Consider the following 26,798-nt stretch of genomic DNA (forward strand, 5'->3'; position numbering starts at 1 on the left):
TTTGTGTCATCTGCAAATTTTGAAATTGTACCCTGAACACCCAAGTCCAAGTCATTAATATGTATCAAGAAAAGCAGTTGTCCCAGCACCGACCCTGGGGAACACCACTGTATATCTTCTTCCAGTCCGAAAAACAACCGTTCACCACTACTCTCTGTTTCCTGTCACTTCGCCAATTTCCTATCCATGCTGCCACTGCCCCTTTTATTCCATGGGCTTCAATTTTGCTGATAAGCCTATGATGTGGCATTTTATCAAACACCTTTTGAAAGTCCAGATACAAAACATCAACTGCATTGCCTTCCTCATAACTCAGTTAGATTAAGAGCAGTTATGGAAAAGGACAAAGATAGAATAGGAGTACAAGTTTTCAATTGGGGGAAAACCAATTTTACTAAGCTGAGAAGTGATTTAGCAAAAGTGGACTGGAAACAGTTACTTCAAGGTAAATCAGAGTCAGAGCAATGGGAGGCATTCAAGGAGGAGATAGTGAGGGTTCAGAGCAAATACGTTCCCACATAAAAAAGGGTGGCACTCACAAATCTAGAGCCCCCTGGGTGTCAAGGAGCATACAGGTTAGGATAAAGCAAAAAAGGGAAGCTCAATACTGCAGAAAGCCGAAAGCTCAATACTGCAGAAAGCCGAGAGGAGTATCAAAAGTGCAGGGGTGAAATAAAAAAGGAAATTAGGGAAACAAAGAGAGGGTATGAAAGAATATTGGCAAGTAAAATCAAGGAAAACCCAATGGTGTTTTATAAATACATAAAGAGCAAAATGGTAACTAAGGAAAGAGTAGGGCCTATTAGAGACCAAAAAGGTAACCTTTGTGTGGAGATGGAAAATGTGGATATGGTTCTTAATGAATACTTTGCATCTGTCTTCACAAAAGAGGGGGACGATGCAGAGATTGTAGTTAAGGAGGAGGAGTGTGAAATATTGGATGGGGTAAACATAGTGTGGGGGGAAATATTAAAGGGATTCGCAACTTTGAAATTAGATAGATCGCCAGGCCCGGCGAAGGAAGGAAATAGCGGAGGCTCTGACCATCATTTTCCAATCCTCTCTGGCTACATGCGTGGTGCTGGAGGAATGGCGGACTGAAATGTTGTACCATTGTTTAAAAAGGGAGAAAGGGATAGACCGAGTAATTACAAGCCAGTCAGCCTAATCTTGGTGGTGGGCAAATTATTGGAATCAATTCTGAGGGACAGCATTAATCATCATTTAGAAAAGCACGGATTAATCAAGGACAGTCAGCATGGATTTAAGGGAAGGTCGTGTCTGACTAACTTGATTGAATTTTTTGAGGCGGTAACAAGAAAGATCGATGAACGTAGCGCATTTGATGTAGTCTACATGGATTTTAGCAAGGCTTTTGACAAGGTCCCACATGGCAGACTGGTCAGGAAAGTAAAAGCCCATCGGATCCAAGGGAAAGTGGCAAGTTGGGTCGAAAATTGGCTCGGTGGCAGGAAGCAAGGGTAATGGTCGACCGGTGTTTTTGTGACTAGAAGGCTGTTTCCAGTGGGGTTCCGCAGGGCTCAGTACTAGTTCCCTTGCTTTTTGTGGTATATATCGAGGATTTCGAATTAAATGTAGGGAGCATGATTAAGAAGTTTGCAGATGATACAAAAATTGGCCATGTAGTTGATGGTGAGGAGGAGAACTGTAAATTGCAGGAAGATATCAATGGACTGGTCAGGAGGGCAGAAAGGTGGCAAATGGAATTCAATCCGGAGAAGTGTGAGGTAATGCATTTGGGGAGATCAAATAAGGCAAGGGAGTACACAATAAATGGGAAGATACTGAGAGGTGTAGAGGAAACTTGGAGTGCATGCCCATAGATCCCTGAAGGTAACAGGTCAGATAGATAAGGTGGTTAAGAAGGCAAACAGGATACTTTCCTTTATTAACCAAGGCAGAGAATTTAAGAGCAGGGAGGTTATGCTAGAAATGTATAAAACATTGGTTAGGCCATAGCTTGAGTACTGTGTACAGTTTTGGTCACTACATCACAGGAAAGATGTTGATTGCACTAGAGAGGGTACAGAGGAGATTTACGACGGCATTGCCAGGACTGGAGAATCAAAGCTATAGGTTGCATAGGCCGGTGTTATTTTCTTTGGAACAGAGGAGACCGACAGGAGATTTAATTGAGGTGTAAAAAAATTATGAGTGGATAGGAAGGACCTATTTCCCTTAACAGGGGAGTCAATAACCAGGGGGCATAGATTTGAAGTAATTGGTAGAAGGATTAGAGGGGAGCTGAGGAGAACTTTTTTCATCCAGAGGGTGGTGGGGGTCTGGAACTCACTGCCTGAAAGGGTGGCAGAGGTAGAAGCCCTCAACTCATTTAAAAAGGTGCTTGGATGTGCACTTGAAGTGCCTTAACCTACAGGGCTACGGAACAAGAGCCGGATGGCTCTTTTTCGGCTGGCAAGGACACGAAGGGCTGAATGGCCTCCTTCTGTGCTGTAAATTTCTATGATTCCATCAACCCTCTTTGTTACCTCATCAAGAAACTCAATCATGTTAGTTAAAGACAATTTGCCTTTAACAAATCCGTGCTGGCTTTCCTTAACTAATCTACACTTGTCAAAGTGACGATAATTTTTTCCCGAATTATCGTTTCGAAAAGCTTCCCCACCACCGAGGTTGACTGGCCTGTAGTTGCCAGGTTTATCCTTACGCTTTTTTGAACAAGGGTGTAACATTTGCAATTCAGCCTGATTCTCACTTGTATTATCAACCTGACATCTGTCATACACCCGCTTTTTCTGCTTCATCTTACTCTCTATCTCTTTCGTCATCCAGGGAGCGCTGGCTTTTGTTGCCCTCGTGGGAATGTACTTGAACCATCTCCTCTTTAAAGGCCACCCATTGTTCGATTACAGTTTTGCCTGTCAATCTTTGATTCCAATTTACCCGGGCCAGATCTGATCTCAACCCACTGAAATTGGCCCTCCTCCAATTAAGTATTTTTACTTTAGATTGTTCTTTGTCTTTTTCTATAACGAATCTAAATGTTATGATACTATGATCACTATTTCCTGAATGCTCCCCCACTGACACTTGCTCCACCTCATTCCCCAGAACCAGTATGCCTCCTTCCTCTGGGCCAGAAGCATACTGATCAAGAAAGTTTTCTCAAACACACTTCAGAAATTCCTCCCCCTCTTTGCCATTTACACTATTACTCACCCAGTCTATATTAGGATAGTCGAAGTCCCCGATAATCACTACTCTATAGTTCTTCAACCACTCTGTAATTTCCCTGCAAATTTGCTCTTCTGTATCCTTCCTACTAGTTGGTGGCCTATAGAATACACCCAGTAGTGTAATGGCGCCTCTATTGTCTCTTCACTCAATCCAAATAGATTCTGTCCTTGACCCCTCCAGGACATCCTCTCTCTCCAGCACTGCAATATTCTCCTGAACCAATACTTCCACCACCCCCCTCCATTTTTCCTTCCCTATCTTTCATGAACACCTTGTATCCAGGAATATTTAGCACCCAATCCTGCCGTTTTTTGAGCCAGGTCTCTCTTATCGCCATGACATCATGTTCCATGTGGCTATTTGCGCCTGCAGCTCACCAACCTTATTTACCACGCTTCATGCATTTACACACATGCACTGTAAACCTATCGTAGACCTTCTCGTATTCTCTCTTAGTCTGATCCCCCTAATCCTGTACTATTTCTTATTCTAGTGCTATCTGTCTCTCCCAATCCTATGTGCACCTTGTTCCTCCTTTCTAATGCTACATCCTGATGCCCATCCCCCTGCCAAATTAGTTTCACCACCCCCCCCCCCCCACCCCGCCGACAGTACTAGGGAATCTCCCTGCGAGGACATTAGTCCCAGCTCTTTTGAGATGCAACCCGTCCATCTTGAACTGGTCCCTCCTGCCCCAAAACTGGTCCCAATGCCCCAACAATCTGGCGCCCTCCCTCTTGCACCATGTCTCCAGCCACACAATAACCTGCCTTATCTTCCTATTCCTATACTCACTAGCACGTGGCACTGGGAGTAATCCAGAGATTACTAACGTTGAGGTCCTGCTTTTTAACTTCCTCCCGAGCTCCTGAAACTCGAGCCGCCGGACTCATCCCTTTCCTTTCCTGTGTCGTTGGTTCCCAAATGGACCACAAATTCTGGCTGTTCCCCTTCCCTCCTCAGACTGTTCTGCACCCTCTCTGTGATGTCCTTTACCCTGGCAGGACTCATGTCAGCGGTCACAGAAACGCCTGTGTGTCCCCCTGACTATCAAATTCCCGATGACTACTGAATTTCTACACTTCACTGTGCCCCCCACCCCCCCGTGCAGTCCATTGCCCCATTGCGCCAGGCTCAGGACTGCACTCCTTCGAGGTATTATTACCCTCACTGGTATTAATACTGGTTTGAGAGTGGCTCACACCCAGCAGATTCCTGCACTGCCTGCCTATTCCTACCCTTTCGGATGGCCACCCACTTGCTATCCCGAACTCTCTGTGGATGTGTGGTGACCACCTCCTGGAACGTACGATCCAGGAAACCTTCAGCCTTCCTTATGCTCTGCAGTGAGTCCAGCTGCCCCTCAAGCTGAGAAACCCTCAGCTTGAGCACGAGCAACTAGAGGCATTTCCTGCACACGTGGCCCTCCAGAATACATGAAAAGTCCTGAAGTTCCCACATGGCACAGAAATTACAGGCAATGGGTCTCTGCTGCCCCTCCATTATATTTAGAAATCTTTTTTTATCTTATCTCCCAATAGATGCTCTATTATTAATTCACTTATCCCGATTAACCTATGCTTTTATTTCAGGTATCTCAGAGCACTTCCTCTCTGTGCACTGGCCTTCCCCCCTCCTCAATTTCCCACTCAGTCCACAATACACTCTGTGCTTCAGCAGTTAACCTTCTACTTTATAAACCTTTTGAGAACAGCACTTACAACTGCTTAGTTAACTTTCAGTTCACAGTAATTACCCTCTATTCAGACAATCACCTACAGCTGATTGACCGTTAACTGCCACTAAATCACAGTTTCTGTTAACTGTTACCGAACTTGCAGTTTCTTCTAAAGTTTTAAAGTTCTGTGTTAAATTTTAAACTAAATTTTTAATTTCAATTCACCCGCTACTTGAACAGAGTCCCCCTCTTTCCAAATTCTCAAGTTCCCACTCGGTTCACAATGCATTCTGTGCTTCATCACACAGTCACAAATTAATCTTGTGTGTGTTTTAGAGTGAAAGGGTTTGATCGAAGAGGTGACTCCAGTCTGAGGCAGAGCCCAGCAGATATACAGTGTCTCCCCGCCCCCAGCACCATGTCAGAAAGAACCCACCTTTGTGGTCCACATAATATCGATATTACATTATGTGTTAATGTAGTACCAGACAGTGTTACTGAATTCAAATATATTTCATATCCAACTATCAAAATCAATCATCTTACAATTCTGAACTGGATACTGGGTTTTACATAATGTTATTTCCCATCAGTAAATCTATACCTGGATTTCACAATTGCAGTTGAATTAAATGATAATTTAAATATAAACTGGTGATAAAATAAGACGTAAATCTTACTTTTTTTAAAATAGTGATTTGTAAAATTTCTTCCAATTGATTATTTTGTGTTTTGTATCAGAATAATGTTCTGGGTGATCACCTGATCCAGCTCCCGGCCTCGGCCGAGGGTTCTTTTTATTAAACTGAGAGCAATGTATTTCCCCATAGAATCCAGATTCATTTCCCTGCTCTTTCAACACAATCAGCTGATTATTGTAAGGGGGTTGGAGTACAAGAATAAGAAAGTCTTGCTGCAATTGTATAGGGCTTTGGCGAGACCACACCTGGAGTACTGTGTACAGTTTTGGTCTCCTTATCTAAGGAAGGGTACACTTGTCTCAGCTGGAGTGCAATGAAGTTTCACGAGATTGACTCCTGGGATGACAGGGCTGTCCTATGAGGCGAGATTGAGTAGAATGGGCCTATACTCTCTGGAGTTTAGAAGAATGAAAGGTGATCTCATTGAAACATATGATTCTGAGGGGGCTTGACAGGGTAGATGCCGAGAGGCTGCTTCCCGTGGCCGGAGAATCTAGAACGAAGGAGTGTAGTCTCAGGATAAGGGATCGGCCATTTAGGACTGAGATGAGGAGGAATTTCTTCACTCACAGGGTTGTGAATCTTTGGAATTCTCTACCCCAGAGGGCTGTGGATGCTGAGTCATTGAATATATTCAAGGCTGAGTTCGACAGATTTTTGGACTCGAGGGGAATCAACGGAAATGGGAATCGGGCGGGAAAGTGGAGATGCGATTGAAGATCAGCCATGACCTTATTGAATGGTGGAGCAGGCTTGAGGGGCCGTATGGCCTACTCCTGCTGCGATTTCTTATATTCTTGTCATGGGAATCTGCTTTTAGCAGAAAATATAAACACCGTCTTTCAGCCCTTTAAACACTAACTGGAGTTTGCAGAAATGTCGTTTATCCAAATTTTGTTACATTCCAGATGTATAAAGAATGTGACGACCAGATGTTTCGCCATCGAATTCAGTATTGTGGCAGTAATTTAAATGGTCACTGCTAACAGTTACAGGTTTGCAGTGATTAAGACAACCAGATTTTCAGAGCAGACGGGGTCTGTTTTTAATAATGTGACTGTTTTATCGATGTCCTTCTGTAGATGCGGTGCTGCTTAATGTTCTGTCGAGCTCAAACTGATGGTGAATTCACTGAATCCCCAGTATCAGGTCTTGTGGTGTAAAAAATCCGTTATTGGAATCGCAGCTTCATGGTTAGAAAAAGTGTCTGACTGTTCAGGGTTAATCTTCATCTGAACTAAACTCCCAACACGAAGGTGGTTTTTGTTATTTCCGTTTCAGTTATTTTCGTTGAGTGATTTCCTCTATTGCCAGGGTAACAATCTGTCAGATCTCAGTACAAGAGGCGTTGGTTCCAATTTATATCCGAAAGACCATGAAACGTTCAGTGTAAACTCGTCTCTATATATTCAGACCATGAAACATTCAGTGTAAACTCCTCTCTATATATTCAGATCATGAAACAATCAATGTAAACTCCTATCGATATATTCAGACCATGAAACATTCAGTGTAAACTCCTATCTATATATTCAGTCCACGAAACATTCAGTGTGAACTCCTATCTATATATTCAGACCATGAAACATTCAGTGTGAACTCCGATCTATATATTCAGTCCATGAAACATTCAGTGTAAACTCCTATCGATATATTCAGACCATGAAACATTCAGTGTAAGCTCCTATCTATATATTCAGTCCATGAAACATTCAGTGTAAACTCCTATCTATATATTCAGTTCTTGAAACATTCAGTGTAAACTCCTATCGATATATTCAGACCATGAAACATTCAGTGTAAACTCCTATCGATATATTCAGACCATGAAACATTCAGTGTAAGCTCCTATCTATATATTCAGTCCATGAAACATTCAGTGTAAACTCCTATCTATATATTCAGACCATGAAACATTCAGTGTAAACTCCTATCGATATATTCAGACCATGAAACATTCAGTGTAAACTCCTATCTATATATTCAGACCATGAAATATTCAGTGTAAAACTCCTATCGATATATTCAGAGCATGAAACATTCAGTGTAAACTCGTTTCTATGTATTCAGACCATGGAACGAGGACGCCCAAATCTCTCTGAAAACCAACATTCAATAGTTTCTCATCATTTAAAAAATATTCTCTTTTTCTATTCTTCCTACTAAAGTGAATGACCTCACATTTCCCCACATTATTTCCTTACAGACTCTTTGTGTCCTCTTCACAGCTTACTTTCCCACCTACCCTTTGTATCAAACTTGGAGACATTACACTCGGTCCCTTCCTCCAATTCATAAAATCATAGAATGGTTACAACACGGAAGGAGGCCATTCGGCCGGTCGACTCTGCACCGGCTCCATGCAAGAGCAATCCAGCTAGTCCCACTCCCCCGCCCTATCCCCGTAGGCCGAATTTTTTTTTCCCTTCAAGCGTTTATCCAATTCCCTTTTGAAGGCCATGATTGAATCTGCTTCCACCACCCCCTCGGGCAGTGCATTCCAGATCATAACCACTCACTGCGTAAAAAGGTTTTTCCTCATGTCGCTTTTGGTTCTTTTGCCAATCACTTTAAATCGATGTCCTCTGATTCTTGACCCTTCCGCCAATGGGAACAGATTCTCTCTATCTGTATAGTCCCTCCATGATTTTGAATACCTCAATCAGATCTCCTCTCAACCGTCTCTGTTCTAAGGAGAACAACCCCAGCTTCTCCATTCGATCCACGTAACACTAATATAGATTGTTAATAGCTGAGGGCCAAGCACCGATCCCTGCAGCACCCCACTTGTTACAACCTGCCAACCTGAAAATGGCCCGTTTATCCCGACTCTCTGTTTTCTGTCCATTAACCAACCCTCTGTCCATGCCAATTTATTAACCCCAACCCCCTTAACTTAAGTAACAACCTTTTATGTGACACCTTATCGAATGACTTTTGGAAATCCAAGTATACTACATCCACTGGTTCCCCTTTATCTACCCTGCCAGTTATATCTTCAAAGAACTCTTAGGAAAATCGTGTTGAACAAATTTACTTTCATAAAACCATGTTTACTCTTCCTAATCATATTATGATTTTCTAAGTGCCGTGTTACCACTGCCTTAATGGATTTCAGCATTTTCCTGATGACTGATGTCAGGCTAACTGGCCTGTCGTTCCCTGTTTTTTCTCTCCCTCCTTTCTTTAATAGCGGGGTTACATTTGCTACCTTCCGATCCGCTGGGACCGCTCGAGAATCGAGGGAATTTTGGAAGATCATAACCAATGCATCCACTCTCTCTGCAGCCACCTCTTCTAGAACCCTCGGATGTCGACCATCATGTCCAGGGGATTTATCAGCTTCAGTCCCATTAGTTTCTCAGTACTTTTTCTCCACTGATATTAATTGTTTTCAGTTCCTCACTCTCATTTGCCTCTTTGTTCCCCACTATTTCCGGTATGCTTTTAGTGTCTTCTGCTGTGAAGACAGATACAGATTATCGACGCATATTAATCTTAAAAGGATTATTCTAACCATCCGTTTATCGATTAATAAATATATTTAATTTTACTTAGCAGTGTAAATAGAGGACTGTGTTTTAATGTGTGATTTCAAAACATCAGTGAGAAGCAGGCCCTTTAGATTAATGAACATGTCTGGCGTGTCATGTAACTTTCATATTACAAAGTGATCATCATAAGTAATACCGTTGTTGAGAAATGGCGGGGTTATAATATGTTCTATGCAAAACAAGTATAAGTGCAGAGACACAAAGTTCAAAGCACTTTTTTCCACTTGGCGGCTGTAAGTTGTCAGCAAGCTCAGGGAACGGAAATGAGATTCTGGGTGGAAACCAGATGGTGATGAGAATTAAAGATAAAACCTAATGCAGAGAATTAATCAACACCAAATGCGGGTGACCCCATTATTCTCAGATGGATGTTAGGGTTGAATTGAAACCCAGTGCTCCTTTAATTAAAAAACACAGGGATTGAATAAACCTTCTGGTAAAAAAATCAAACTGAAGGGGGAACTGAGTGGGTCTCAAAATGTCTGCCCCTGAGTGACACAAAGTAACAGCAAAATGCTGAAACTTGCAGAGACAGAAGCGAACGGTTTCCGTTTGTGGGAACTCACTTCCTCAAACTTTGGGCTGATATGAGGAAGAGCTTTCTGCACTTTGCACGGAGACACCACTCGCTGAGTCTGATCCAACCTGTGATATGGACACGTGTCTTCTGGCAATTTAACTTGTTCAGTCCCAGTCTGTGTAGGATTTTCCAAGTTGTTGATAGTTAAAGGTCGGGTTTCATCATCCTGCCGCTTGTCCCCAACACAAAATACACACGGATACTCAGAGTCACTCACTGATATACAGAGACATCCTCTCTCTCACACACTCACTCACTGATATACAGAGGCATCCTCTCTCCCACACACTCAGAGTCACTCACTGATATACAGAGGCATCCTCTCTCTCACACACTCACTCAGAGTCACTCACTGATGTACAGAGACATCATCTCACACACACACACACACACACACACACACACACTCAAAGTCACTCACTGATATACAGGGACATCCTCTCTCTCACACACACTCACTGATATAGAGGGGCATCCTCTCTCTCACACACACACTCACTGATATACAGGGGCATCCTCTCTCTCACACACACACTCACTGATATAGAGGAGCATCCTCTCTCTCACACACACACTCACTCAGAGTCACTCACTGAAAAACAGAGGCATCCTCTCTCACACACACACTCACTGATATACAGAGGCATCCTCTCTCTCTCTCACTCACTCACTCAGAGTCACTCACTGATATACAGGGGCATCCTCGCTCACACACTCACTCAGCGATATACAGGGGCATCCTCGCTCACACACACACTCACTGATATACAGGGGCATCCTCTCACACTCACACTTACTCAGAGTCACTCACTGAAAAACAGAGGCATCCTCGCTCACAGCCACTCAATGATGTGCAGAGGCATCCTCTCTCTCACACACTCACTCAGAGTCACTCAGTGATATACAGAGTCTTCCTCTCTCTCTCTCTCACACTCACTCACTGATGTATAGAGGCATCTTCCCCCTCACACACACTCAGAATCACTCACTGATATACAGGGGCATCCTCTCTCACACACACTCACTCACTGATATACAGAGGCATCCTCTCTCTCTCACACTCATTCAGAGTCATTCACTGAAAAACAGAGGAATCCTCTCTCACATTCACTCACTCAGAATCACTCACTGATATACAGGGGCATCCTCTCTCTCTCTCACTCACTCAGAATCACTCACTGATATACAGGGGCATCCTCTCTCTCACACACACTCACTCAGAGTCATTAACTGAAACACAGAGACAGCGTCTCTCTCTCACACTCACTCAGAGTAACTCACTGATATACAGGGGCATCATCTCTCTCTCACACACACTCACTGATAGACAGGAGCATCCTCTCTCTCTCACACACACTCACTGATAGACAGGGGCATCCTCTCTCTCTCACACACACACTCACTGATAGGCAGGGGCATCCTCTCTCTCTCACACACACTCACTGATAGACAGGGGCATCCTCTCTCTCTCACACTCACTCACTGAAACATAGGGGCATCCTCTCTCTCACACACACTCACTGATATACAGGGGCATCCCATCTCTCTCACACACTCACTGATATACAGGGGCATCCCATCTCTCTCACACACTCACTGACATACAGGGGCATCCTCTCTCTCACACACTCACTGATATACAGAGGCAGCCTCTCTCTCACACACTCACTGATATACAGAGGCATCCTCTCTCTCACAAACTCACTGATATACAGAGGCATCCTCTCTCTCACACTCACTGATATACAGAGGCATCCTCTCTCTCACACACTCACTGATATACAGAGGCATCCTCTCTCTCACACACTCACTGATATACAGAGGCATCCTCTCTCTCACACACTCACTGATATACAGAGGCATCCTCTCTCACACACACACTCACTGATATACAGAGGCATCCTCTCTCTCACACACTCACTGATATACAGAGGCATCCTCTCTCACACACACACTGATATACAGAGGCATCCTCTCTCACTGTCTCTCTCACATGGTTCATTGCCTTCCGCAAAGTGTGTGACACTGTGTCATTACCCGTTTGTTTCACACCCCACCCAATAAACAGTGCACAGGAACAGGAGGGGGCCGTCCAGCCCCTCGAGCCCGTTACATGGGAACAGGAGGGTCCATCCAGCCCCTCGAGCCTGTTCCGCCACTCTATTATATCGTAGCTGATCTGTACCTCAACTCCATATCACCTCGATATACCGAATAAAAGGGTAGATTTGATTACCTGTTACTTTGTACTGAAAACAGAATCTGACCCTATTGGGGAAACTGGAAACCAGGGACACAGACAGAGTGAGTGAGTGAGGAAAACTGTGGGAGATGGTGTTTAATGTGGGCAAGTGTGACGTCATCCACTTTGATCAGAAAAAGACAAATCGGAATATTTCCTGAATGGGAAGAGTGTGGGAACTGTGGATGAGCACAGAAATTTACGGCTCCAAGTACACACATCTCTAAATCCCAGTGGGCAGGTACAAGAAGTTATCTAAAAGGCTAATGGAGTGTTGGCCTTTATCTCAAGGGATGGAATATAAAGTGGAGGAAGTTATGTTACAGCTGTACAGAGCTCCGGTCAGAGCCCATCCAGTGCTCGGTCAATGAGGTAGGTTTTAAGGAGCGTCTTAAAGGAGGGGAGAGAGAGAGAGGTGGAGAGGTTTAGGGAGGGAATTCCAGAGCTTGGAGTCCAGGCAGGTGAAGGCACGGCCGCCAATGGTGGAGTGATGGAAATCTGGGGATCGGCAAGAGGCCAGAATTGGAGGAGTGCAGAGATCTCGGAAGGTTGGAGGGCTGGAGGAGGTTGCAGAGAGAGGGAGAGGGGCGAGGGTCATGTCGGGATTTGAAAACCAGGATAAGAATTTTTAAATGGAGGCGTTCCCGGACTTGAGCCAATGTAGATCAGTGAGCACAGGGGGTGAAGGGTGAATGGGACTTGGTGTGAGTTCAGATACGGGCAGTAGAGTTTCAGATGTTTATGGAGGGTGGAAGATGGGAGGCCGGGCAGGAGAGTATTGGAATAGTGGAGACTGGAGGTGGAAAAAGGAATGGATGAGTCTGATTAACCGTCTGATTCACACTCATATCCGGGGGAGGAGGGCAGTGGATTGAGATGATGGCGATGGATGGGGACCGGTTGACCCTCTCCAGGGAGAGGATGGCGGTGGATTGAAATGATGGCGATGGATGGGGACCGGTTGATCCTCTCCAGGGAGAGGATGGCGGTGGATTGAGATGATGGCGGTGGATGGGGACTGGCTGATCCTCTCCAGGGGGAGGATGGCGGTGGATTGAGATGATGGCGGTGGATGGCGACCGGTTGATCTTCTCCAGGGGGAGGATGGCGGTGGACTGAGATGATGGCGGTGGATGGGGACCGGTTGATCTTCTCCAGGGGGAGGATGGCGGTGGATTGAGATGATGGCGGTGGATGGGGACCGGTTGATCTTCTCCAGGGGGAGGATGGCGGTGGATTTAGATGATGGCGGTGGATGGGGACCGGTTGATCTTCTCCAGGGGGAGGATGGCGGTGGATGGGGACCGGTTGATCCTCTCCAGGGGGAGGATGGCGGTGGATTGAGATGATGGCGGTGGATGGGGACCGGTTGATCCTCTCCAGGGGGAGGATGGCGGTGGACTGAGATGATGGCGGTGAATGGGGACCGGTTGATCCTCTCCAGGGGGAGGATGGCGGTGGATTGAGATGATGGCGGTGGATGGGGACCGGTTGATCCTCTCCAGGGGGAGGATGGCGGTTGATTGAGATGATGGCGGTGGATGGGGACCGGTTGATCCACTCCAGGGGGAGGATGCCGGTGGATTGAGATGATGGCGTTGGATGGGGACCGGTTGATCCTCTCCAGGGGGAGGATGGCGGTGGATTGAGATGATGGCGGTGGATGGGGACTGGTTGATCCTCTCCAGGGGGAGGATGGCGGTGGATTGAGACAATGGCGTTGGATTGAGATGATGACGGTGGATGGGGAACTATTGATCTTCTCCAGGGGGAGGATGGCGGTGGATTGAGATGATGGCGGTGGATGGGGAACTGTTGATCTTCTCCAGGGGGAGGATGGCGGTGGATTGAGATAATGGCGGTGGATGGGGACCGGTTGATCTTCTCCAGGGGGAGGATGGCGGTGGACTGTGATGATGGCGGTGGATGGGGACCGGTTGATCCTCTCCAGGGGGAGGAGGGCAGTGGATTGAGATGATGGCGGTGGATGGGGACCAGTTGATCCTCTCCAGGGGGAGGATGGCGGTTGATTGAGATGATGGCGGTGGATGGGGACCAGCTGATCGTCTCCAGTCCCCTGGACTCTTCCATCCATCAGGTCGCGACCCCGCCGGATTGCTGACATCACGCAAGAGCGCTGCATCCGGGCAGGCGCTGAGTCGTTGAAACGGCCGGAAGGGTTTAAAAATCTGGAGGCACGTGACACTTTCTGCGGTCGGTCAATCAAGTGAGAGAGGGCTGTGTCTGTGGGGGAGGCATTCATTTGTGCCGAGTGTGCAGTGCGCATACCCCGGCCCGGAAGGTCCCCGGGGGATGAGACGGTTGGGGATGACGGGGACGGACTTGTCAATCGAGTTTGATCCAATAGGTACAAAATCTATGTGGGGAGTTGGAGAATGAGAGAGAGCCCCTTACTTTAATCAGTGATGGGTGGGGTTGGGGGGAGAGGTAGAATGACAGAGAGTCCCATACTTTAATCAGTGATGGGTGGGAGAGGGAGAATGACAGAGAGTCCCTTACTTTAATCAGTGATGGGTGGGGTTGGGGGGAGAGGGAGAATGACAGAGAGCCCCTTACTACAATCAGTGATGGGTGGGAGAGGGAGAATGACAGAGAACCCCTTACTTTAATCAGTGATGGGTGGGCGAGGGGGAGAGGGAGAATGACAGAGAGCCCCTTACTTTCATCAATGATGGGCGGGGTTGGGGGGAGAGGGAGAATGACAGAGAGCCCCTTACTTTAAACAGTACAACTTGTTTCCTGTTTCTATGTAAAATACTGACTGTTCAGATTTCCCACATTCCTGAGCTGCTTGCATTGACTTAAATGACATTAACTTCCAGCGAATATCCTGCAATTTTCTGCGTCTGGCCCGAGGGACTTCAAAGCTCGGTTTGTTCGTCTTAGAGCAGGTAAAGGGGAGATTTAATAGTGGAGTTTTGATAGGGTAGATCGGGAGAAACTCTTTCCACTGGCAGGAGGGTCGGTAACCAGAGGACGCAGATTGATGAGAATTGGGAAAAAAGCCAGGGGGAGATGAGTAGAATTTTCTTTACGCACCGAGTTGTTCTGATCTGGAACCGAATGCCTGATCGGGTTGTGGAAGCAGATTCGTGTTTAAAATCTGCCCCAATGCCTCTGTGTATAACTGATGCTCCGACTGTCCATTCGCTCGCGGTGAACACATTTGTTCAGTAACTTTCAAAATGGAATTGGTTAATCACTTGTAAAGGAGAAAGGTTGCAGGACCATTGCGAAAGTGCAGGGGAGTGGGATTAAATGGATACCTCTTTCAAAGAGCCAGCACGGACAGCAGGGGCCGAATGGCCTCCTTCTGAGCTGTCTGCTTGAAATCAATGGGGGGATTGGAAATCGAAGCATTTACTAATTTGAGCACTTAATACGAAACTTAACTCGCATCAAACCCACTTGAATCAGCTGGTAGGAAGAGTAAAGGCAACGCGAGGTTTCGGGTTATGCCCCACATGATCTTTATATGTCAGTAACATTTAGCGGAAGAGGTGACAGCGAGGTTGATGTGCGCTGACACTTCCTGGAGGGCTCCACTCAGATTGTGTCCAGGGGAGAGCAAGGCGGGGAGATCAGCCGAATCCCCGAGTACCAGAGTCCTGACTGGGGAAGGGGAGAGCAAGGCGGGGAGATCAGCCGAGTACCAGAGTCCTGACTGGGGACAGGGAGAGCAAGGCGGAGAGATCAACCGAATCCCCGAGTACCAGAGTCCTGACTGGGGACAGGCAGAGCAAGGCTGGGAGATCAGCCGAATCCCCGAGTATCAGAGTCCTGACCGGGGACAGGGAGAGCAAGGCGGGGAGATCAGCCGAATCCCCGAGTACCAGAGTCCTGACTGGGGACAGGAAGAGCAAGGCGGGGAGATCAGCCGAATCCACGAGTATCAGAGTCCTGACTGGGGACAGGAAGAGCAAGGCGGGGAGATCAGCCGAATCCACGAGTACCAGAGTCTTCACTGGGGACAGGGAGAGCAAGGCGGGGAGATCAGCCGAATCCCCGAGTACCAGAGTCCTGACTGGGGACAGGGAGAGCAAGGCGGGTAGATCAGCCGAATCCACGAGTACCAGAGTCTTCACTGGGGACAGGGAGAGCAAGGCGGGTAGATCAGCCGAATCTACGAGTACCAGAGTCTTCACTGGGGACAGGGAGAGCAAGGTGGGGAGATCAGCCTGATCCCCGAGTATCAAGTCCTGACTGGCGACAGGGCCCGTGTGGACCAGATCACATGTCGCTTCAGTCTTTTCAATGGACGAATTGGGTGAGTGACTGAGAATGATGAGAGTGGGGGATTATATCGAAGGAAACACATGTCTGCATTTAGTGCAGATCTCTCCTCTTTCTCTCGTCACACACACGGTTCTGGGTGGAAACCAGGTGGTGATCAGAATTAAAGATAAAACCTAATGCAGAGAATCAATCAACACCAAATACGGGTGACCCCATTATTCTCAGTTGGATGATAGGGTCGAATTGAAACCCAGAGCGACTTCAATCAAAACACAGTGGAATTGAATAAACCTTTTGGTAAACATTAAACTGAAGGGGGAACTGAGTGGGTCTCAAAATGTCTGCCTCTGAATGACAGAAAGTAACAGCAACATGCTGAAACTTGCAGAGACAGAGGCGAACGGTTTCCGTTTGTGTGAACTCACTTCCTCAACCTTTTAATCTATAAGAACAAGACGCTTTTGCACTTTGCATGTGGTCTGCCCTTGCTGCGTCTGATTGAACGTTTGATATGGACATTTGTCTTCTGGCAATTTAACTTGTTAAATACCAGTCCGTGTACGATTTTAGAAGTGGTTGATGGTTAAAGGTTAGATTTCATCATCCTGCCGCTTCTCCCCCAACAGAAAATACACACAGATACTCAGTCACTCGCTAATATACAGAGGCATACTCTGTCTCCCTCTCACACACACAAACTCACTCAGATATACAGAGCCATTTTCTCTCTCTCTCTCTCTCTGCCTCTCACATACACAAACACTCAGTCAGTCCCACATTGATACACAGTGTGTCTCCCTCCGTCACGTATGCACATACCTGCTCAGAGTCACTCAGATATACAGACACATCCTCTGTCTCTCTCTCTCTCTCTCTCTCTGTCTCTCTCACACACACACACACACACTCAGTTGTTCACTGATGCACAATGTATCTGGCTCCATCACATAAACACACATTCAGAGTCTCACAGTTAGGCAGAGGCATCCATTGTCTCTCTCTCATACTCATACAATCCTCAGTTGCTCACTGATAAAATCTGTTTCACTCTCCCTCTCTCTCATGTACACACAAACATTAAGATTCACTCACTGAAATAGACACGAGTTCACTTCCCCTATCTCTCTCTATCAAACACACAAAGAATCACTGACTGATATACCCACGCCTCCTCCATATCTCAAATGGTACATTGCCATCTTTTGGGGTCGGTACCCGAGAGTGCCTGCCCCGCCCATTGTGTAAGGAACGGTAAACTGCCATCCTGTGGTGACACGGTGCCCTCCCCGCCCCATTGTGCCATACACGGTACACTGCCATCCTGTGGTGACAAAGTGCCCTCCCCGCCCCCTTGTTCGAGACAAGGTACAATGCCATCCTGTGGTGACAAAGTGCCCTCCCCGCCCCGTTGTATCAGACACGGTACAATGTCATCATTGGTGACACTGTGCCCTCCCTGAAGTGTGAGTCCTTCGATCATATCCATTGTGTTTGGACAGTGGCCCCAATAAATCTTTCAATTCCAATTACGCATTCAACTATTGATATTTTTGGGGATAGTGATTTGATTTATCCTAAAACTAAGAATGGGCCATATTTGTTCACACATTCTACTTCAAATCATTTCGTTACTGATCGTGATTTTATCTAATCAGAGATATTTTATTACAGGCATGAGAATGAGTTGTAATCTATCGTCCAGTTCTGTACATCAATGACCATTTATAGCAAAATAGAAACAAGTTAATTGCTGAGAGCTTCTATTTTCTCTTGTTCTCTTAAATATGGTCAAAGTTCCCACCACATTCCCACACTGAGGTGTTGTTATTACAGTTAATACCTATTTGACTGTTAAATATTGTTATTAAAATGTCTCACTTGTAGTTACCAACGTTGCTTCCCCACCCCCACGTGCCAGAACTTTGGAATTTGCAGCTAACTGGAGACACATCCAGCCTCTGAGTCAGGAACTGTCAATTCAAGACGGTTAGAAACCCGGTCCACAGTTGTTAATAGGACTTATACTCATCGCAGTGTCCAAACAGTAACACTCACAGCAGGGGAAATCTCTTCTTTCTGTGATAAATCAGTCCCATGTTATGTTATGTTTTGTAAATATTCAGTGAAGTGAACTCACTGTAATAGTCACACTTCCCAGTCACGGTGTTGGGGCAGTACAGCTGCCTTCTGTGGGTAGAACCATATCCCTGAGGATATTGTCCCATCAACTCTCCCTGTTTGTCGATGATGCTACTAAAATACACTTGGAAACTGGGGGTCTCGCCCCTGGATGGAGTTCAGCCAGAAAATATAAAGGAATGGTCACTGATTCACAAATAGCAAATGTGATCCTAAAACCAGGGGCGGGACATGGAGAAGGAATTGCCTCTAACTGGGGCTGGAGAATGAAACGATCACATATTGTGGTCGGGGTGGGAAAGAGACATGGAATGTGGGAACAGAGTTCCTCAAACAGTGTGTTTATTCAATCAAATATTTGTTGTTCAATTGTTTAAGTTTCAATTACTTTTATTTTAATTCAACATTAGAGGGAAAGTGCAGATTACATTCTCCTTCACACAGTCAATGTTTGTCTCATTTTCTGCCCTGCCATTATTAGATCTCCCGGTGAATGACGGAGTGATTGAGAAAAGCCCACAGCTGGAAGTAAACAGGGATTGTAGACTGAGGAACAACAGCAGGTGAATCAGCACAGGATTGTGAGAGCAGCAACCAGAGAGAACCCTTCCGATTCAAAGAGCTTCCATAGATGGACTGGGGAGAAAGGTAAGAGAAAGTCTCACTTACTCAGATAAACACTGGTCCTGTTGGCGGTCCACAAAGGTTACAAGTTAAGGGGCGAAATGGTGAGAATGAGACTGGGAAAGTCTGATCACCGAGTACAATTATCCAGCATGAGGCCGTGCAATGAAATGTGAAGTGAGATCAGTTTCTATCTCAAAACACACAGTCACTGATGAATCTTGTGTGTGTTTTGGAGTGAAGGGGTTTGATCGAAGAAGTGGCTCCAGTCCGAGGCAGAGCCCAGCAGAAAAACAGTGTCTCCCCGCCCCCAGCATCAAATCGGAATAAACCCACCTTGATAGCCCTCATAATATCGCTGTGTGTTAAGGTAGTACCAGACAGTGTTATCGAATTCAAATATATTTCAGATCCAACTATCAAAATCAATCATCTTACTGGGTTTTACTTAATGTTATTTCCCATCAGTAAATCTATTTCTGAATTTCAAAATTACAGTTGAATTAAATGATTACCATTTCGATATAATTTGGTGATAAAATGATATGTCGATCTTAAATTTTAATAAAGATTTGTAAAATTTCTTCCATTTGATTATTTTGTGTGCGGTGTCACAATAAAGACCATCCTAAAACTCACTTCTTTGACCAAAATTTTGGCCATTTTCTGTCTGATTCGGCATCTGTGAAGCGCCTTGGGATGTTTTTTCGATGTTAAAGGCTCTGTGGTGATGCAAGTTGTTGCTGTTGTGTGTTTATTATACTAGTGTCAGTGTGAGTGAAACAGCAGGAATTGAATTTTACAAAGTCTCAAACTTGGTTATAAATTAATGCCGGAGAATAACTTCAAATATAGTTTGGAGAAATTACTGATCCGAGATTTAATCATTTTTACATTTCCACAGTGGGGAAAGGAAATGGCACTGGGACTGATAGTTTGATTGGGAGCACATTCGTGAGACACACATACAACTGCCAGTCACACACGTGATTATATAAAAACAGTCAAATCCACCACTTGAACATTGAGACTGTAAAACCCAGAACGACATTCTCTAAATAAATATTGTGCATCACCTGAATGTTTAAAGTTACACGATTCATAACATTATACATTAGTGTTAATATTAGAACAGTGGTAAATCTCCTCACCTCCTACAGTGCTTATTAGTGTTAATATTAGAACAGTGGTAAATCTCCTCACCTCCTACAGTGCTTATTAGTGTTAATGTTAGAACAGTGGTAAATCTCCTGACTTCCTACAGTTTTCATTAGTGTTAATATTAGAACAGTGGTAAATCTCCTCACCTCACACAGTGCTCATTAGTGTTAATATTAGAACAGTGGTAAATCTCCTCACCTCACACAGTGCTCATTAGTGTTAATATTAGAACAGTGGTAAATCTCCTCACCTCCTACAGTGATTGTCAGGTGCTGACACCATGGGGATGTGGTAAATATATTCCAGTAGAAACACCAACCAGGACACATCTCCATGAACACACGGACACTTTCACTGCCCAAAGGCACCAGAGGAATCCCACCCAGCTATATATTGTGTATGAGGATAGATATCATATTCATAAAGTAATTGAATTTAATGACGAAACTCAACAAATCAAAAATATTCAACACAATTTGTGAATACAAATAACACAATTGCCTCAGACTGTGTTAAACCGAGTGAAGGGTAATTTAATCCATCAATGATCACCCCGCTCCATATTTCCCTCCAGAATATTCACTGCCTCAGGAATAAGGCTGGTTCTGGCCTGTACTGTGTGAGTAAATCTTACCAAGGGACGCTCCCAGTTCAGAGTCTCTGCCGATGGGTTCCCGTCTGGAACTGGGTTGTGGAGATCAGCGGGACTCACTGGACTTCACTGGGCAGCTGTCTATGTCACACCTGATGTGGAGTGTTGATCATAACACTCGGGAAATGCTCGATCCCAGAGCGAACAGCTGTTGTGCTGATGGGGGAGGAGAGACTTGGAATCATGTTTAACAAGGCAATGCTCTGCTTATTTTAATATTTCTGTCTAACCCTCCTATTTATATTATATTTATTACAGGGCATCAGAATCTGGGAACGTCTGTCACCACCATGGCTGAAGGTTCAAACAGGGGAGAAGATCCAACATCTTCAACAAGAATGAGAATGGACACAGGTAGGTTCAGAAAATTCTTCACAATACAATTTCCGTCCTGACAAAGGGTCCAGATCAGGAGCAAGAACCTGCAGTTCATACAGGAAGATGTAACAGTACAGATACAGTGTAGATAGAGGGAAGTGAGTGACCATCGAGAGGCATAGTGCAGTCACAGGTGTAGGGATCTCCTGAGTACTGGAACTGTCCAATTGATACCTGATGGTGGGGACTGTAATGTGGACAGAGACAGTGACTCAGAGGATGGTCTTCCTGAGTAACAGTGTGAGGCCAGGGAGCAGGGGGACACCCCGAGTGGGGCGGGGGTGAGAGGCAGGTGGGACACAGGAATAGGAGAGTGATAGTGATGGGATATTCCATAGTCAGGGAATAGACAGGCTCTTCTGCAGCCCTGAGCAGGTCCCGATCTGAACCGATCAAGAACAATGGTTTTACAGACTGGGTGAATGTAGCAGGAGGGAAGAGTTCACGGTCTTGGCGAATAGAGTGAGTTCAGGGAGAAGGGAAGGGACGGTCACGGTCTGAACTGACCACCATTGGTTTTACAGACTGGGTGAATGGAGCAGGAAGGAAGGGTTCACGGTCTCGGGGCACGAGGGTGAGTTCAGGGAGAAGGGAAGGGACGGTCACGGTCTGAATCGAACAACAATGGCTTTACAGACTGGGTGAATGGAGCAGTGGGAGGGTTTCAGCTGATATGACTGGAGGGTGGGAAATATCCGGGTCTGAGATGAGAGAACGGAATTCATAAAACTGTTGGAGCAGGAGCAGAAGATTTATGAAATAATGAAAAGTTATTGGCAGGTAAAAAGGAAGGTGGTTTTGAAGTATTGAGAGATAAAGTCACTTGGTATTAAAAAAAACAATAAACGGAAACGGGTCAACATTCCAAAAAATCGGAGTTATGGTTGAGTTTTATCTCTAAATATACAAATCACTCCAAACACATTTGGAAAATCAGAATCATCAGAGATGTGATCTAGTATCTGTAAGACAGGGCCTGATTTTTCACAGGACTCAGAGCAAAACGTTCTTGGTTATCACATTTTGAGGAGAAAGAAAAATACCTCTGGTCGCCAGTATTAATAAAGCTTCTATGACAGAGCTAGAACAATAACAACTTGCATTTATATAGCGCCTTTAATATAGTAAAACTACCCAAGGGGCCTCACAGGAGCGATTATCAAACAAAATTTGACACAGAGTCAAATAAGGAGATATTAGAACTGGTGACGGAAAGCTTGGTCAAAGAGGTAGGTTTCCAGGATATTCCAAAAGGAGAACAGAGAGGTAAAGAGAAGGATTTGGATCTGAGAAACATCGCCGAGGTGGATAAATCACTGGCCCCAGAGATAACACACCCGAGGCTGTTAAAGGAAGTCAAAGAGGCGATAGGAGGGATTCTGACCCCAATTTCTCAATCCTCGCTTGTTATCAAAAATATCCAGGTGGACTGAAGGAGCCCAAGTAATGTCTCTGCTAAAATAGGGAGAGAGGGTCAACGGGTAACTGGAGACCAATCAGTCTCCGTCAGTAGTGGGCAAACTCCTAGAATCTGTAATTCCAGATCGAATTCGTGAACGTTTCGAGATGCAGGGGATGATCAGGGGAGGCTGGAAATGATTCGCTGCAGACAAGCCGTATTTGACAAATCTGATGCAGCTTTGTTGAGAGGTGACTATATCGGTCGATGGAATGTATCACATGCGGTGTCTCTGGGTTTTCAGAAGGTGTTTGATAATGTGGCTCACAGGAGGCTTTAGCCGTTTGTTATAAGAGGAAATGTAACCGCCCGGATAGAAAGTCGATAATGTGTTTAGTTTTCTCCATTTTTGATCACAGATCCGAACACTGCAATCACTGAGTTCCTGACAAATTGCGACGACTATCATCTGTTCCAGTTGACGAAATTCTACCGGGACAGACTGGAACAGGCGATTGAAGAAGGGGTGGACGGAGTCAGCTCGTTGTTAACATACGAGTGGCATTTCAGTGGACAGGAACATCGGGTAAGTGGGAGGGACACAGAATGAGTTTGAATTATTTAAACATCAGGGAACTAACAGGATATGAGATCTTAGAATCAAACAATGTTACAGAACAGAAACAGGCCAAATAGGAAATAAATGGATCAAACTGAAAATACAGTAAATCTGAAACAATGATACGATGAGAGGAAAATACCCAGTGGATCGGTCAGTGCTTGCACAAAGGATAGAGGAACGCTTCGGGTATAACTTTTCTGTGGAATGAAAAAAAAGGAAATAGTTTCAGTGGGACTGGGAAAAGGAGAGACCAATATATTAAATATTGTTCTTTGCAGAAAGTCGTTGATCTCGTGGAGAAGGGAAACAGGGCGGACAGTTCCAAACTTCTCCTAAATCTGGTGATGGAGAAAGGCTCTCGGGCCCGAAGGGTGATGTGGGAATCCTTTGTGAAAATGCACCATGTGGTACCAAAGTTGGACAAAATACTGAAAGAGATGCAGGAACTTGGTACAGTAAAATCAGACACTGAATTCAATTTCAGATTGAAAAACTGCAGAATTTACTTTAATATTACACAGATCAGATTTCATGAAAGCTCATTGATTTAAACAGGTCCTGATCCATTTGATTATATGAACATCGGACGAGGTTTATCTGAAATACCCAGTCACCTGAAAGGTAAGTGATGAAATGGGGATTTCAAACCGTTTATTTCACTTCTGAGAATCAGAATGTTTGACTGTAGACTTTTGTTTAGAGATTGTCAGAATCTGGGAATCAGAAATTCATAGGGTGGAGGGAACAGAAATGAAACCTCGTTAGGAATATGCGGAGGTTGCATTATTTCACTTAATCCAGCTGATGATCGCCAGCACTTGTTAAATCCCCACACACCTGGTAGGATCCTGATACACCGTGAATCCCCATACACACCTGGCAGGGTCCTGATACACTGTGAATCCTCATACACAGCTGGCAGGATCCTGATACACTGTGAATACCCATACACACCTGGCATGATCCTGATACACCGTGAATCCCAATACACAACTCCTATGAGGCACATAGAAGCTCTGGGATCAGAATTAATGAGCAGTGCCTTAAGCCAGACTTTAAGGTTGACCGACTGCTCTAGAAATCTGGCCCACCATCAACGGTAGGGAAAGAGGTGGAGAAATGCAAAATATTAAAATGTTTTCATTACACAGCACAGAATGAGACGTCGGTGTTCGATCTGATCTGAGAAGATGTTCAGATGTTCAAACAATAGATCGTTAATCCGTGGAGTAATGTGAGGGAAAGACAATATTCAGGGTAATTCGGAAGTTCTGGGCTGGCTTCCTAATGGCAGTGAAAGAGTGAACTTATTCCACTCAAAGAATAGTCCTTTAACTCAGGGTCTTTTTTAGACCCAATGGAATGACTGATGGCAGTGAAAGAGAGAATTTATTCTACTCAAAGAACAGTCCTTTAACTCAGGGTCTTTTTGGACCCAATGGAATGACTGATGGCAGTGAAAGAGAGAACTTATTCTACTCAAAGAACAGTCCTTTAACTCAGGGTCTTTTTGGACCCAATGGAATGACTGATGGCAGTGAAAGAGAGAACTTATTCTCCTCAAAGAATAGTCATTTAACTCAGGGTCTTTTTAGACCCAATGGAATGACTAATGGCAATGAAAGAGAGAACTTATTCTACTCAAAGAATAGTCATTTAACTTAGGGTCTTTTTAGACCCAATGGAATGACTAATGGCAATGAAAGAGAGAACTTATTCTACTCAAAGAATAATCCTTTAACTCACGGTCTTTTTAGACCCAATGGAATGACTGATGGAAACAGATTTGTAATTTCCCAATCCTGCATTGTAGGAAATTCAGACCAAAATGAAACAACAGAGTATAATTATTGGGAGAACAGTTGATATGAACTGTGAATGTTTTCTGCTCTAACATTACACTGAGTGATGTGGGCAGTAGTTCTAATTCTAATTCTATGAAAGGACTGTTATAAAAACACATTAAATATAGGTGCAAAGCTGCTGAAATATTGTTCACAATTTCTGAAACACAATATAACGGGAGAATGATTAGAGACAGGAAAAGGCCATTTGGCCCAAATAAGCCTGCCTCTTTTAGAGAGATGGCCCCACCTACTCCTCCTCTCAGTGTATCCACAGAAACACGTTCAATTGTCTTTTAACCCCAATTACACTGCCCCTTCAGTGTGTTTCCCTGGTAACTGTGTCCCCCGCTCTCTGACCCTTCAGTGAGAAAATTACCCTGATTTCTCTTCTTATTTCTGACTTTAAATTTTCTCCGTCTCTAATTATTTTCGTGAGTGTGAGCCTTTTTCCTGCATTAAAGTTGTGAATTACGTTGAAATGAGTCAATACCGAAGTCTCTTACACTAACAAGATACATCAAACCCTCTCACCATTCCCTCAACCTAAACTCCTAATACCTTAAATTGTCTTTCTTAATCCCCCCTGTACCTTCAGAATGTCAGTAATATTTACCTGTGATCAGGTGACTAAAGAAGTATAGGTCTGATACAATAACATTGAAACTTCTGTTCATTCACAGTCTGTCCCTCTCCCAGTGCCCACAATATCCCAGATAACCTGCCCGAGGTCTGATACAATAACAGTGGAACTTCTGTCCATTCACAGTCTGTCCCTCTCCCAGTACCCACAATATCCCAGATAACCTGCCCGAGGTCTGATACAATAACAGTGGGACTTCTGTCCATTCACAGTCTGTCCCTCTCCCAGTGCCCACAACACCCCAGATAACCTGCCCGCGATCTGATACAATAACAGTGGAACTTCTGTCCATTCACAGTCTGTCCCTCTCCGTGTGCCCACAATATCACAGATAACCTGCCCGAGGTCTGATACAATAACAGTGGAACTTCTGTCCATTCACAGTGTGTCCCTCTCCCAGTGCCCACAATATCACAGATAACCTGCCAGAGGTCTGATACAATAACAGTGGGAATTCTGTCCATTTACATTCTGTCCCTCTCCCAGTGCCCACAATATCCCAGATAACCTGCCCGAGGTCTGACACAATAACTGTGGGACTTCTGTCCATTTACAGTCTGTCCCTCTCCCAGTGCCCACAATATCCCAGATAACTTGCCCGCGGTCCGTTCCAATAACAGTGGAACTTCTGTCCATTCACAGACTCTCCCTCTCGCAGTGCCCACAATACCCCAGATAACCTGCCCACGGTCTGATACATTAGAATCATAAATTTTTTACAGCACAGAAGAAGTCCGTTCAGCCCATCGAGCCCCTGCCGGCTCTTTGCAAGAGCTACCGAGTTCGCCACATTCCCCTGCTATTTCCCTGTAGCCCTGCAAAACTTTTCCTTCAAGTATTTATCGAATTCCTTTTCGAAAGCCACGATTGAATCTGCTTCCACAAACCCTTTCAGAGAGAGCAGTCCAGACCATAACTACTCGCTACTTAAAAAAAGTTTATTCTCCTGTCGCCATTGGTTATTTTGCCAATCACTTTCAATCTGTGTCCTGTGGTTCTCGACCGTCCGATCAATGGGAACAGTTTCTCCTTATTTACTTGACCTAAACCCTTCATGGATTTGAAAACTTCTATCAAATCTCCTCTCAATCTTCTCTGCTCCAAG

The 26,798-nt window shown here is 45.0% G+C and overlaps 1 protein-coding gene across 1 annotated transcript in view; it reads left to right on the plus strand.

Moving 5' to 3' along the window:
• Window positions 1-14,764: 14,764 nt before the first annotated feature.
• The window catches only part of LOC137309809 (NACHT, LRR and PYD domains-containing protein 3-like), a 57,009-nt gene continuing 44,975 nt past the window's right edge, over window positions 14,765-26,798 (plus strand). The window contains 6 exon segments of the mRNA XM_067977843.1: window positions 14,765-14,886; window positions 18,852-19,018; window positions 21,066-21,161; window positions 23,004-23,170; window positions 23,485-23,656; window positions 23,762-23,827. Of these exon segments, the coding sequence (XP_067833944.1) occupies window positions 21,098-21,161; window positions 23,004-23,170; window positions 23,485-23,656; window positions 23,762-23,827 (469 nt within the window). The 5' untranslated portion in view covers window positions 14,765-14,886; window positions 18,852-19,018; window positions 21,066-21,097.

Source organism: Heptranchias perlo, unplaced genomic scaffold, assembly GCF_035084215.1.
Source record: "Heptranchias perlo isolate sHepPer1 unplaced genomic scaffold, sHepPer1.hap1 HAP1_SCAFFOLD_181, whole genome shotgun sequence".
NCBI lineage: Eukaryota > Metazoa > Chordata > Chondrichthyes > Hexanchiformes > Hexanchidae > Heptranchias > Heptranchias perlo.